Genomic DNA, 13,883 nt, shown 5'->3' with positions numbered 1-13,883 from the left:
TAATAACATCTTTTGAGAATATTTTGATACAGACAAGTTCCATTCCTTGTCTTGTATGTAATGGTCTAGAATGGATGGTGGCAGCATTTCTTCTTCTAGTATCTACTCTTCTACTTCTACTATCTACTCTTCTACTTCTACCTATCTACACCTCTCCCTCCACCCTTCTCTAAACTCTCACTTTCAACTAATGACCCTCCTTGCTCCTCCCACCTCTCTCCCTCTCACCCCAAACCCTCACTAATTACTTCACTATTCATTTCTTTCCTTTCGTTTTCTCTTATACGTTTGTGGCAATGATTCTGTATTCTAGAGTTCTCTCTAGAGTTTCGGGTAACTGATCAAGTCTCGGCGCCTTGTAGTCTTAGCACCTAGGTAGTCAAATACCTAGGTTACAAGGTGTTGAACGAGAGAGGTTGCCTTAGGATCTCTGGGAGTGCTCTAGAATAGTTAGCTAACTGGGGACGGGATAACGGACTAGAGAGAGCTGTTTTCCCCGGCCTCGTTAGTTAACTGGGGGGTGGAATAATGGACAAGATAGAGCTATTTCCCCCACCCCCCGTTACACCCCCACCTTGACCAATCCTGCCGAAAGGCATTGACCCCGATGGCCTCGCAGTCGGGAAAGGACGCCACACACAGGGAAGGCGCCGTGACCACGCTGAGGCGAAGAGGTCCACCTCCGGGCGACCGAACGTCCGGCAAAGCCAACGGAAGGAGTCGGCATCGACCGTCCATTCCGTGGAGAGGGGAACGAAACGGGACATGCCGTCGGCCAAGACGTTGGACACACTCCGCACGTGAACTGCCAGGAGAGCCAAACCCCGAGGACTCGGTGGACGGGTCACCCGAAGCGACCAGCGCCAAAGAGCCAAGGACCGCATCGAACCCCCCCTCCCCCCTCCCCCCAGTTCAGACAATGAACCACAACGACCCATGTAAGGCATGTGATCACGCGAGGTGCCAGGCTCAACCTGAACGGGAGACAACGAAAGCTGTAACCTTGATGTCCTACAACAAACCCGAGCCAACCCCTGAACCCCGGATGAATCGGGACGTGCCAATAAGCGTCCAGGAGCTTATTGACACGCAGAAATCCAGGGACACCATCCAAGTGCCCGGCTACAACAGGAGACAAACCTGGGACAGCGTAGTCATGCGAAAGGAAGGGCAATGAACCCAGGGGTTCAGACGGGACAAGTCCAGAATGAACCGCAGGTCCGCACAGTCCCGTTTCGGGACTGGGAACAGACGGGAAACCCATCTGAGGGACGTCGTCGTTTCAACCACGCCCAAAAGATCCCACTCCAAGATGACCCGACAGAGCGCAGGTAAAGAGGCGTGCTCTGCCAGCCCTGAACTTCTCGAAGGAGGAGGGGACCACCCAACGCCACCACAGGCCGAAAGAAACGACCCGAAACACCCACAAATCGTGGGACCAAGCGTGTGCGAACAACACAAGCCTCCACCTCATCGCCCCGTCAATGGGCTGAACCTCAAAAGGTTCAGGGCTGAGGGCTGAACCTCAAAAGGGCCGGCATCCCTTACGAGACCCAAAACCTCGCACAGAGCGACCATCGCGCCGACTAGACGAATGCGGGACCAAAGGTGGCGCCGAACCCGAACCGGGCACCTGTGGCCTACCACGACGAGGGGAACCCCGAGCCCTGGCATGACCCCCTCCGGGATGGTCCCCCCTTCCCCCCTTCCCCCCGGAGAACCAACAAGTCAGACATAGGCCGACAAGGAGCCGAAGCAGCCTGAATATACTGGGCTACGGCAGAATCCTAAAAAAACAGAGGACAAAAAGGCGAAGACATCCTAAGAGCCAGGGCCCAGGCCGATTCCAGGGAGGAGGCAAGCACTACCTGCCGACACGTGAACCGGGAAGTATAGAACAGGGAAACCGCATCCCGCAGGATCAGCGCAAACAGCTTCAGCAAGGCAGCCGACGAGCAAGCTGCCTAGCCCATGGCACCGAACCCAGGGACGGCCCCGAGCGCCCCTACGCCCCAAGCCAGTCCGACGACAGCTCCAGGAGGGAAAAGAAACGCAAAGCCGAAGCCAAAAGGCCACAGGCACGCATGTCCTCAGCAGCCTGTGCAGTTGAGAGGGAGGGAACCTGCACATGGAGCTGCACCACGCCCACATTCCAGGGAAGAGCAGGGGGCAAACAAGCACTCATTGAGGTGCTCCAGGTCACCCCCTTCCCCCAGGAAAACCTGAACCACTGTCGCAGCCTCGCGCCACTCAAGCGTGCGGGTATGAATGAACGCCAAGCCTCCAACGCAAAGACAGGACAGTCCGCCAGCCAGGACGACTCCAGAACCTCGTAACGGACAAAGAAATGGAACCAAGCCCCAAACCTGAACGAAGACGGATTCATCACCAAGGCATAATCAGTCACGCAGGAGGCAAGCCGCAAGGGCTGCCCGCACCACAGAAGGTTGGATGCGAGAAGCCAAAAACCTCCGGAAGGACGGAACCGACGCAACCGAACCCGGGGCAGATACCAAATCCAATTCGAACGCAGAGGGGGGGGGGGGGGGGAGAAGGGAACCCCACTCCTTGTAACAACAAGCCCCGCTCAGAGGGTAGAAAAACCCAGGCAGGGTCCAGCAGGACCTTTCCCAAGTCAGCCCCTCCCCCGCCCTAGGATCCTCCTCCGCAGGACCCGGGGCCAAGTCATCTCCCAAAGCACCGGCCTCAAAAGACAAGGCTGGCACAACCTCGTAAACCAAATGGAAGGGGGCACACTGGTCAGACCCGGTGGCTTCAGCAGGAAGACTGGACTCGAATTCCTCCGTCGCCACACTGGAAGGGGCATCCCCCGAGACTACCCGAGCCTCAAGACCATCTAAACCCTGCACCGGCTCCGAAACCCTCAGACGCTTCGGGGCCAGAAGCAGGGGGAGTGGGGGGACCAGAACAAACCACAGGAGGGGAAGGACGTTCGGATCAGGACGAAGGAGGGGGCGGACTGAACTAAGGTCGAAGCGTCCCCCACCACCAAGTCAGGGGAACAATAAGCAAAACGGGGCAGCCGGGTGAGCAACCACCCTAAAACGTGCATGCAACGCCTGCACCGCCTGTACCCTCATAAGATCATCACTAGACTGGGTAAATTGAGTAACCAGCAAGCAGCATTACTCACAGGACTCAGGGTCGAGTGTCACCGACCCAACAGGCAGCATGACGGAGGCAAAGACAGTCAGGGTCACCCTGAGACAAGGGGACCGATTAACCCTCAAACACGCACGAAGCGAGGGGGGACCCCGGGGTCACATCCATCAGACCCAAGTGCCCCCAGAGGTTTCTTAGGGCCCTGAGCGCTTAACGACTTACTCCCAGGTAACCCCAGGCAGGGGTACCGTTAACCGGCGCCTAAAACTACCAAGCAAACTCACTAAAGCTGTACCCCAGGGACGTGTACACTCAAGGGAACCTAGCAGGGGGCACCACCAGAGAACCTAGGTCAAGCACAAGTTGCCAAAAAGCAGGGCAGATCCCCCCACAAGGCAAAAAAGAAAACCCAGCAAGAGGACAGCGTACCCTAGAGGAACAGAGCCGGCCACTAATCAGTGAAAACAAGCTATGCAGCACCCTGTGCCCCGAACCAGTGCAAACTGCCTCTTACCCTAAGGTAAACAAGGGAGACAAAACACCCAAGCACCCTAAGGGCGGTCAAAAAACCGAGCAATAAAATGGCCAGCAGAGACAGGACCCAAGGAACTTGTGGAAAGTAACCCCAAGCCCCAAGGGCAGTACTTACAGGGCACCTAGGGAAGGGAACCTTAGGCGCATGCAGCCCGAGTACTGGAGAATAACTCCTGGCTCTCGCACCCCTAGAAGACAGCCACTACACTCAAAGCAGTGCTGAAATTATGTCTGAAGCTAGAGGACACGACCACAGCCTCTAGCATCAACCTAAGAACTAAAGGGTAGATAGCTAGCGTGTGGTCTTGGGCTCCACCTTCCCCCCTCCCAGGGAAGGGGGGATCAGCGCAGACAGCGGAGCAGTGACGTCATGATCGTTTGCTCGTTTCGTTTAGGGGAGTTCTATCCACTTGTTCGGCTTTTGGTAGCAATATTTTCAACAGAATAAGGGTTTGTTTCGGGATGCTTATCTTTCTGGGTGCCTGACCTGCTCGATGGCAGACATAGAATGCTTCCAACCACACGGGGGTTTCTATAGGCCATTGCTTCCCTTGCCTCTTGAGGAGGCCAGGGTCTGGCTCGTAGTCTCCGGTAGGCCCATAGAACTCCATACACATGACTAATGCCAAAGTCTGACATTAGCATATCAGCCTAGTAAGCTCCGAGAAGCCGAAGGGGCTCCCTCCAGAAATTTAACTGTTTACCTTTACAAAAACCATGCTACTCATATTCTCATATATAATTCCAGATATCTTGCGGAGCATGCAAAGGCATATTTGTAAATGGATGCCATTTCTGTTAGCATCAATGCTATTTTCCGTTCACTTACTGAACTGTCCGTGATCCTGCTTAATTACAGTTGCTTACCCTTTTACTTTTATGTTCATGTTGTGCTAGTTAGTACCTATGCCACATTCTTAAGTATTTCCCCAATTACAAAGGAAGCTGTTATGAACCGTTATATTTCACAAACACCAGGTATATCAAACAATGTAAAGTTTAATAAAACTGTATTTAAACCATTAATTATTTTGCATTAAATACTTTAAATACTTCTATTTATAGTAGTCAATGTAAACATACTGACAACCATACACTTATAACTCACATATCAACTCGTCTTCTCTTTTAATAGGTCATGTTTTGCATGTTTTCATAACCAATGCTACAAATGTAACCTATTAATTTAAGAAAAGTAACGGCTCACATGCACATGTTATCTGCTGGAGAACAGACGAGCATCTTACATGTCAAGATGTACATTGCTTTGTATTTGCACTGGTACACTTTAATATTAATGTAGAATAATACAAATTAATTCTACTGCAGCCATCCCACACAGTGGGACACTACATTACTGTGCTTTTATAAAACAGCAATTTTAAGATAGTGACATTTAATAAGATATTGGCAGAATGATTGAATAAAAATTCCGCTAAAGGCCATTTCTTTACTCAAATTTTATATTCAACAGTCTTATAAATAGTACATAAATGTGCACTGTAAGAAATACCGAGACTAAATGCAAATTGCATAACGTCACTGATTTTTATAAGGCTCTAAAAGACCCACTTTCCATTGTCCCTGATTTTACCATCAAAATATCACTTTGGAAATTAAAAAAAAAAAAATAGAAATGTGACTGCTATACCCAAAATATTATCAAAATCCTTATCATTCACAATCCAAATTAAGCTTATAAAACTAAAATGATCCCAATTTTGGTTATCCTAGATGTACAGTATAGTAAGTTATCTCAAAATGATTAATTTTTGTTTTTAAATTGGCTGGATGTTACAACAACAAAAATGATAACTTCATTGGGTTTACTTCGGACATGATCAACCGCTAGTTTTATTTTCCACATCTCGGTATCCAATTTAGCAAGTTGCACAAACAAAAAAGTTTGTTGTATTTTTATTAACCCATCTCCAGTACTGTAGAACTGTCTATAAAATTTTCAGGTCATCTATCTCAAAATGTTCATTGTGTACATCAAAATTCTTACTATAAGTTCTATATAAATATGATTTATGGTCTTATTTGTGGAGGTCCGGCCATCATTGGAGGTCGCATCCCACCAGGGCCCATCATCATTGGTCCCATGGGACCACCCATCGGAGGTCGCATTCCTGAAATACCTATATTAATTTAACATCTTTTAGTAAACTAGGTAAAACTGAGTATTAGTGATGGTACAAGAGTTGAAGAAACACGGTACCTAAGAGGCTTGGGAGAGCAAAGCTTATGTGACGTGCTCACAAGAGTTCTTTATGGATGAACAGTCCAAGATAATAGTATCTGGAACTGAGATACAGTGTCCCATTTATACAATAAGGGGTAACATTCTGCTCTGCCATGTTATGAAATAGAATGTTGCATATAAGAAGTAAACTTGATGAAATCAAAATGATTTTTTCTGAAATGTTAATAAAAGCCCTTCAAAAAAGCTTAAACACTTGAAAACTTGATATGGTTGGTAATTGAGAATACAGAAAATAACAATGATTGTTAAGTGATGATTAAGATGGATTTTTTAAAGACATTGCATGAATCAATTATCTGCAAATGACATCAAATGAAAATGGCCCACAAGAGACTAAATAAATAACACTATAATTTTTAGTGAATGCCTCAATATCATTTCAGAATGAAAATATTGCTGTGTTTTTGACACAAGATGAACTACTAGAAATCATAATTGATCACATCTTTATTTAAAAAGAGGACAGACTTAAGTAGCATACAGGAACACTGAGAAATGTCTTACCTGGCATCATACCAGGTGGCATGCCAGGACCCGGAGGGCCACCCATCATTGGTGGCCCCATCATGGGTCCTCTTGGACCCATGGGGGGCATACCCATGTTGCCTGGCATGTTTGCACCAGCCATGCCTGGAGGGCCCATGTTCCCCATTCCTGGCCCTCTTGGAGGACCTCCTGGACCACCCATGTTCTGAGGCCCTGGACCCACTGGACCCCCTGGCCCAACAGGACCTCCTGGTCCTCCTGAAAGTAAACACTTTACTTAGCATACAATAAATTCTACACTTTATTATTTTATCAAGTCATTTTTTGTCATTATTCATGCAAGTACCAAAATTAACACAATTTTTGTGAGGGGCCAAAAATGAAGAATACTTGATTCATGCTTAATAAAAACAAAATTAAATTAAGAAATCATTAAGATATCCAACAGCAGTCAACACGATGAGCTCACCTTGCATGCTGGTCGGTGGAGGAATGGCTGCTCCCTTTGGGATCTTCCCAGCTTTAAATGCAGCAGCTGTAAAACAAAAGTTTTATTACCTAATCAATCAATTATAGCAAGGAGTTATCCCTACTGGAATATCTACAAAAAACTACATAATCCTCAAGCATATAAAACTACTACTGTTCCCATCTGCATACAAAATTGTATTTTCTAAGTGACTTACTGTATTGTGCACAACTCTCACATACATAGTATACATCTCTGCATGATGGAGTATCACACTACAAATTACCGAGACCATGGATACAGAATCCAACAAAGAACTTTGTTTATATTAACAAGTTTGAGCTACTAATATAAAATCTACAGTACATTAAAAGTGTGTGTGCAAATTAGAAAGATATAGTGAGTGTGAGAGCATGGGAGTGCATGAATGCATGTATGGGTTCTGGGCATAGACAACCAGACATAAGATACAAAAGGGTTAAGGAAAACTTTCTGTAATTGGACATTGAAAAAGACAGGGTTGATATTTCACCAAGCCAGCTCTCCCAAAACTCTCATTAACTGTACATTAACTGATTCGGCAAGATTAATCAATGTAAGAAGTGCCATTAGAACTTGTCACACCATATATGACAATTCTTGAATATGCTCCACCATAGAGGAATCAGTAGCTCATTAAATATAAAACAAAGCCAGAGAAAGTCATCAGGTATGCTTCCAGACAAGTCACAGAGGTCAAAGGTTATGAGTTATTGTACAACGAAAGACTTTAGTAATCAAATCACATGTCACTAGGAAGAAGAAGAGATGAGGGATATGTGATACTGTAACCACATACAAAATTTTTAAGATAATCGACAGCAAAACACGGAGAGATTGGCATGGTTGGTACATATACAAGGGGGGACACAGATGGAAACTATATGTATCTGAATGAACCACTGACACGTTACAAAGAATTTATTCATTGTTCAAATAGCCAATAAATAGAATGTACAAGAAAGTGAAGAGGCAGAGAACACCTCCATACACAGTTTCAAATTCAATGACAACCCAGAAGATTAATTACTTGAAAACCAGTTGACTATTGTTGAGACAAAACCAAAGAGCCGAAGCTCTGTCTCTGCAAACTAGGAAAGAATATACAATTTTATATACTGTATTCTCTAATACAATGTATACTATTAGTTATAAAAATACAAAGTGCTGTATGTATGTATGTATGCAAAGAAATACACCAATATAGAGTACTAACTTGTTGCATCAATCAGAGACTGAGCTTGCTCCTCCATCCACTTCTGGTAGTATATTTTGACATTTTCCTTGTGTTTTCGCCCCTGGCAGTGAGTCTTCCGCACCGAGGGCTGTAATATCAGGTCATTTTTTTAATTTGCAGATACTGTAATATCTTCTATTTGTTTGTTTAGTTAAATGAAACAATGACTCATAAAATGTAAGCTGGTCATATATATATATACACAAACCTGGATAAGAAAAACAGCACACAAATTGCAATAATGTATTTAAATAAAAGGGAATGCTGTATTTTAACCATCATGCAGGTAAATGTAAAAATAATGACAATAATTGTATTGTTAAAATTGTAGGAATTTGCAAAGATCTGGGATTATATAAGAACCAAGTTAATTTTAGTCCTGCATAGTCACTTGTTACACCTTTACTAAATATATAAGTGTTAATCACATAATCCTTGGCTTTGGCCCCACTTTCACCACACTTCCTGGCTGCATTTTCTGCACAAAATTATTTGCAAGAGAAAAGTATCAGTCCTATGTACAGTAAGATTCGTTATTTCATTAATGCTACAAAAGGTGAAGAATGATCGAGTTTCAATCGTATACAATTTATGTAGTTCACATATTACAACAAAATAAATAAAAAACATCTGAAGCAAAATCAAGCTCAATCCAAATACACAAATTGCTTATCCACAATAATTCAGTGACGATGAAACAAGGGGCATCATATTGATACTAATGCTCACAGCTGGAGTAAAAATGTTCACAACTAAAGACAAATGTTTTACGGTCTCATGTTACTCTTACTTAGTGTAACAACAATTTTGATTCACCACTACTGTGCTAATGGTTGGCTAAACTTACTATACTAAACAAAAATGCAGAACCAGAACCCTAAGGCTAATTAAAGACAGTACAGTAATGTACATTTACAGTAACTTAAGAAATAAATTAAATCAAGCAATACATACTACATAAGTTCTTAATATAGTATTTATGGTACAGGGTACAGTACTACCTAAGATCATTTGGAAACCAGATACAGTATTTGTATAATGAAATACAACAGCATATGGGAATTATGCCGTTACATCTCATTATACAGTACAAATAATACAGGAAAATTCTTAAAAATTAAAATGAAGTGTTTAATGTAATGAAATGCCCCCTTTCTAGAGGGTTCACATGTGCTCCAGGCAGCAAAATTGAAATCTGGGAAATGAAAGTTTTAATTTCTTAAGATTTTTCTTGGATTTTTTTTGTTATTAGAATGAGAGTTAAAAGGAACACACACAGAACATGCTGTTACTGTAGAAAGTACTACATGTCCTTTCTACATCCTATTATGCAATCTTTACAAATATTAGCTAGCAAACATGCGTACGTTATGAAATTATCATGTATTTATAAATTCAGAATTTTCTGCACCACAATCCTATTTGAAGAGACATTTTCCTATAATTACTAATACGTAAAGTATGACATACTTACGGAGTCATGTGTGAGGTAAGTGTCGCAGTAATCACAGTAGTATCTGGAAGGTACAATAAGTAACTTGAGATTTCTGGTGAGCACCTCAATTTGTTTTACTCACTGTCCAAGTATCTCTAAGCAATAAGAATAATAGAATTGTATTTTTTTTATAACATACTGTAGAGTACAGAATGATATGAAATACAGTACATACAAAACTACAGTAAAATCACACACAGTTTATATTGTAACTGATAAATACCATATATCATTAGGTTAGGCTGGATTAGGTTATGACAGGATAGATTATGGTGGGTTAGTAAGGTCTAATAAAAGTAAAATCTGTTAACAAAACACATTACGTGAAAAATTACATACATCTAAATCTTACTAAACAAATCAACTCTTCCATCAACCCTAGCAATAGTCAAAGAACCTTTGAGCAAGGAAATGAAAGTGGTTATTCAACTGTACAAGTCTGGTGGCCTCCATTTGGACTACTGTAATCAAGCGTGGAGATCTCACATTAAAAAAGGAAATATTTGCAGAGGAGAAAGTTCAAGATAACACGACAAAATTAATTCCCAAAACTAAGTCAGCACTCATACTAGGAATGGTTGAGGGCCATAGGAACAATACCACAAACCAGACACAACAGGGTTGATCTCATCAAGATCTTTAAAATGCTGAACAAGCTGCAGGATATTAATCCAGACCACTTTTTTAAGGCAACCAAAACACATAGAAGGAACAAAAGTGTCAAGCTCAATAAGCCACAATGTAGGACATTAAAACAGGAGATGCTTTTTCAACCATTATTATAAGTCTGATTAGTGTAGTGGCTACGTTCTTGTCTCGTAGTTGGAGATTCTGGACTTGATTCCCGAGTTGGACAAACGTGGTTAAGCAAGTTTCCTTTCTCTTAATTCTTCCGTTCACCTAACAGTAACTAGGTACCTGGAAGTTAGGCAACTGTTGTGGGATTATATTGAGAAAGGTCTGCAGTTCGACTTTTAGGGGGGGGGGGGGAGGACCTATGTACAAGCCTAAAGTTTATATAAAGATAAAACAAGTTTAACCAATGTAACAGCCTAAGCCATAAACGCCAAGACTGCTTCTGTTCAAAATCCAATAAAAAGATCCTTAGGAACAATGAGAAGGGACCTTTGACCAGGCACTGACTTCCTGTCCCTTTCGAGGCCACTAGAAAGACAGTGACCTTAGGTAAATTCCCCTTTCCACCACGAAACCTCTCCCTGTCATGTGGCGCCCCACTGCACAGGTCTACAGAACATTCCGGACCAGCCCTCGTAGCTGCCTCTCACGGCTAAATGTCACCTCACACGGAGCCGGAACTTAAAGCCTAGCCTGACATCCTAGACAGGGGAGGACCTGGCTCCCTTTACCCCGGGTACCGGGAAGATATTTGAGACAAACTTACTTTGGCATGGTTGAGCGTCGTCAGGTCCAGTGTTTGGGTCCCGCCGGGTCAGCTCTCCCGGCCCCCAGGAACACTCTAGTTACACTCTCACTCACGCTTCTCTCTCACACTACTCGTCATTACACTTAACAATTTTGTAACTACTACTTTGACCGATAGTCAATTAAGGCAATTAATATTATTATTTTGTAAAAATATAGCCAAATTGCCAGTCTGTAGTTCTGAGAACCATTTATTTTGCAAGTTTCCTTACCATGCAAGGCAACAACACTAATTATTTTAACTTACCTGGGCATATTTAACCTATGATATTTATTTTATATGGCATATAAAATAAAATCAAAATATAGTATGATGGGTAGAGAGGGAGAGTGGGGTGAGGGAGCGGGGGTGAGGGAGAGTGATGGTGGGGCGGGAGCAGACGACCCGGCACCGTGTGTAAGTTGTGCTCTCATGGAGCCTCTGTGACCACCTCTCTCCACCACACACACGCCCTCAACAACCCCACCACCACCATGGCTCACCGGCTCCTGACGGCGGCCAGGAGGCTGGAGCGGCTGCTGCAGCACGGCCTCAGGACTGGCTCTCTGGACCCGCTGGTGGTGAGTGACTTGGCTCTATATTGTGGCGTCTTGGAGAGTCTTAAGAGTCTTGGAGGGCTGCCTCCTGCTGGGGGAGACAGCTGGTGATGGCTGCACACCCGTGTATAGGCTGGTGTAAGTGTCTGTGGCATGGGTGTCCCCGCTACTAGTGTTGGGAGACACTGCTGGGCCTATGGTGCCTAGGGTGGTCATGTTTAGGCCTATGCTTTCTCAAGCGGTACCTAGGATGGTCAAATGTAGGCCTATGGTGGCTAGGATATGTAAGCCTATGCGTTGTCAAGTGGTGAGTGTGACAGTCACGACTCTCTCTAAGTTATATTAAACTTAATCTTTTAAGTCATCCTGGCAGGGTGTACTTTTGATGTTATATTACGATCCTTGAGGCAGGCAGAGGGCCAGTGAGCAGGTTTTCAAGTTCAAGTACAATTACCGAGACAATAAGATACATGTCAGAAGGATAGATGTCAGAAGATGTCTCCCTCAGGTCCCTGGAGGGGCTCGCGCAGCCTGCGAGTACACGTCCACACATCACGGTACACGACTCGTTGTCTGCCTCGGATCATGTTGTGTCCATCGACGCAATGAATTATTATAAATGATATTTTACGTTATACGTTAAAATAGTTAAGACTGCATTTTGCCCCCAAGTGTGTATCATTCATTTGTCACACCTCCAAACAATTTGATGTGGTAAACTAACGATTTCCTTATGTCTGTAGTTATCAACGATGACAAATTTCTGGGCAGCGTCTTTGTTAGGCCTGACAGCCTCCCCGCGCCTCGCCACACTGCGATTGGTATTTCTCTTACATTTCTCAACCCACCTATGGTGATACTGTGAGAGATCACCCTACAGTGGTTTTGCTTTTTCACAAATGACCACCTCTGATGTACTATAAACTCTCAAGTCAAGCCTGGCCTCGGGCCGGGCTTCAGGAGTAAAGGAACTCCCAGAACCCCATCAACCAGGTATCAACTATCACCAGACAACTGTTGTTTGTTTATCCAGATCGACAATAATTTCTCAACTTTTAATTGTCTGCAATCCTTGTTTCGTAATTGCTTTCACTCCCTTGGCAACATGAGCTGCTTTGATGGCCTCTTTATTTTTTAGTATTATATAGATGGTAGATTTAGGCATACCAAACTGGGTAGCCAGAGTACACACGCTGACACCACTCACATCTTGCTATGAGTTGTATTTTTCATGCCTATCGTGGTTTCTAGTTTGTTTTCGTTTGACTCATCACTTTATGTACCATGGTGACTTATTTACTTTAAGAGTACAGTATAAAAGTTTTGTCATGCGCTGAATGACAGTTACTGAAAAGTAACTTGTTTGTTATGTACATGTGTACGTTAGTGGTGAGCAATCGGTTGACTACTGAGCTTTCTTTTTCTCGAATAAAGTATTCAAGTACAGAATTGTTCGAGTGTGGAGCCATTCTAGTGCCGAGGCATCAGTGAACTATATTAATCTGTGGTCAAAATTGCATGCCGTAACTACATTGCTGAACAAGATGCAAAATTGTTAGGTTTAATTAATAAAAACATTGAATAGTAATAGTGTATATAGTAACATATAACATGCATCTACCTTAGAGAAGACAAATTAGATTAATTGAGGACTTGCATGATATAAGCCTTGTCAGTGTACCTGTGTTGAGGGGCATTAAGATGACATCTTTATCATTACCTTCCCAATTTCTAATCATTGAGAATCATTAGTTGAGGAAAATAGAATAGCCATGTAGGATTTTTTGTTAAGATCCTTGAACATGAGAGCCATCCATTGAGCACACAGCATCTCTTGCACTAAACTGACTGTCACACTCGGGAAGTTTGCTGCTTGAGGAATAGGCCTCTCATTTGTTTGAATTTCATCCTTAATTGTGTTACGTTGTGTATAATTGTTGAAATAGAAGTTTCTTGCTCATTACTTAACATGGTTTAATGTGACAGTTGGTTGACATAATAGTGTTATGTTAAGTTGTTGTACAGTACAGTACTGTATAATGTATAGTATTATATCAAATAACTAATTTAACAGTTTGAAAACTTATTCCAATCCTGCCTATCCTTCCAATCTTTCATGGGGGAGGAGGGGGGGGGCAGTCCTAAGAATTTTTTCTGGTGTAATTTATCAAGCTTTACAAAGTGTAATGCAGTAGTTTATTATTCTACTACCAAGGCTGTAAACCTGCAGCTACCTTTAGCCACTGCAGTATTT

General features: G+C 43.4%; 2 protein-coding genes across 5 annotated transcripts in view; one reads left to right on the top strand and one right to left on the bottom strand.

Annotated features, from left to right (window-relative positions):
- Window positions 1-4,652: 4,652 nt before the first annotated feature.
- Window positions 4,653-11,458, bottom strand: LOC138363456 (U1 small nuclear ribonucleoprotein C-like). 3 transcript variants are annotated; one of them, XM_069322677.1, is made up of 6 exons: window positions 11,052-11,168; window positions 9,629-9,671; window positions 8,134-8,242; window positions 6,879-6,944; window positions 6,428-6,667; window positions 4,653-5,798 (listed from the first exon to the last, which is right to left on the bottom strand). In XM_069322677.1, exons 1-6 carry the CDS (start codon window positions 11,057-11,059, stop codon window positions 5,689-5,691), a joined length of 576 nt encoding a protein of 191 aa, XP_069178778.1. In that variant the 5' UTR covers window positions 11,060-11,168; the 3' UTR covers window positions 4,653-5,688. The 3 variants fall into 3 exon arrangements, with proteins under 3 accessions (XP_069178778.1, XP_069178780.1, XP_069178779.1); XM_069322679.1 differs by having other exon boundaries at window positions 4,653-5,789; XM_069322678.1 differs by lacking the exon at window positions 11,052-11,168 and adding an exon at window positions 11,340-11,458 and having other exon boundaries at window positions 5,562-5,798.
- LOC138363455 (mitochondrial inner membrane m-AAA protease component AFG3L2-like) overlaps window positions 11,436-13,883 on the top strand; it is a 29,284-nt gene continuing 26,836 nt past the window's right edge. For both annotated transcript variants that reach the window (XM_069322675.1, XM_069322676.1), the window contains exon 1: window positions 11,436-11,653. In XM_069322675.1, coding sequence (XP_069178776.1) covers window positions 11,567-11,653 — 87 coding nt within the window. In that variant the 5' untranslated portion in view covers window positions 11,436-11,566. The remainder of the gene's footprint in view (window positions 11,654-13,883) is intronic.

This window comes from Procambarus clarkii, chromosome 11 (assembly GCF_040958095.1).
Source record: "Procambarus clarkii isolate CNS0578487 chromosome 11, FALCON_Pclarkii_2.0, whole genome shotgun sequence".
Classification (NCBI taxonomy): domain Eukaryota; kingdom Metazoa; phylum Arthropoda; class Malacostraca; order Decapoda; family Cambaridae; genus Procambarus; species Procambarus clarkii.
This window is presented reverse-complemented; position numbering and strand designations above follow the sequence as displayed.

Bases quoted from the DNA above. Each gene is read 5' to 3' on its own strand.
- LOC138363456 (XM_069322678.1), bottom strand. The intron at 6,668-6,878 runs GTGAGCTCATCG...GTTTACTTTCAG, and splicing joins TCCACCGACCAGCATGCAAG to GAGGACCAGGAGGTCCTGTT. The intron at 5,799-6,427 runs GTAAGACATTTC...AAATTAATATAG, and splicing joins GCCACCTGGTATGATGCCAG to GTATTTCAGGAATGCGACCT.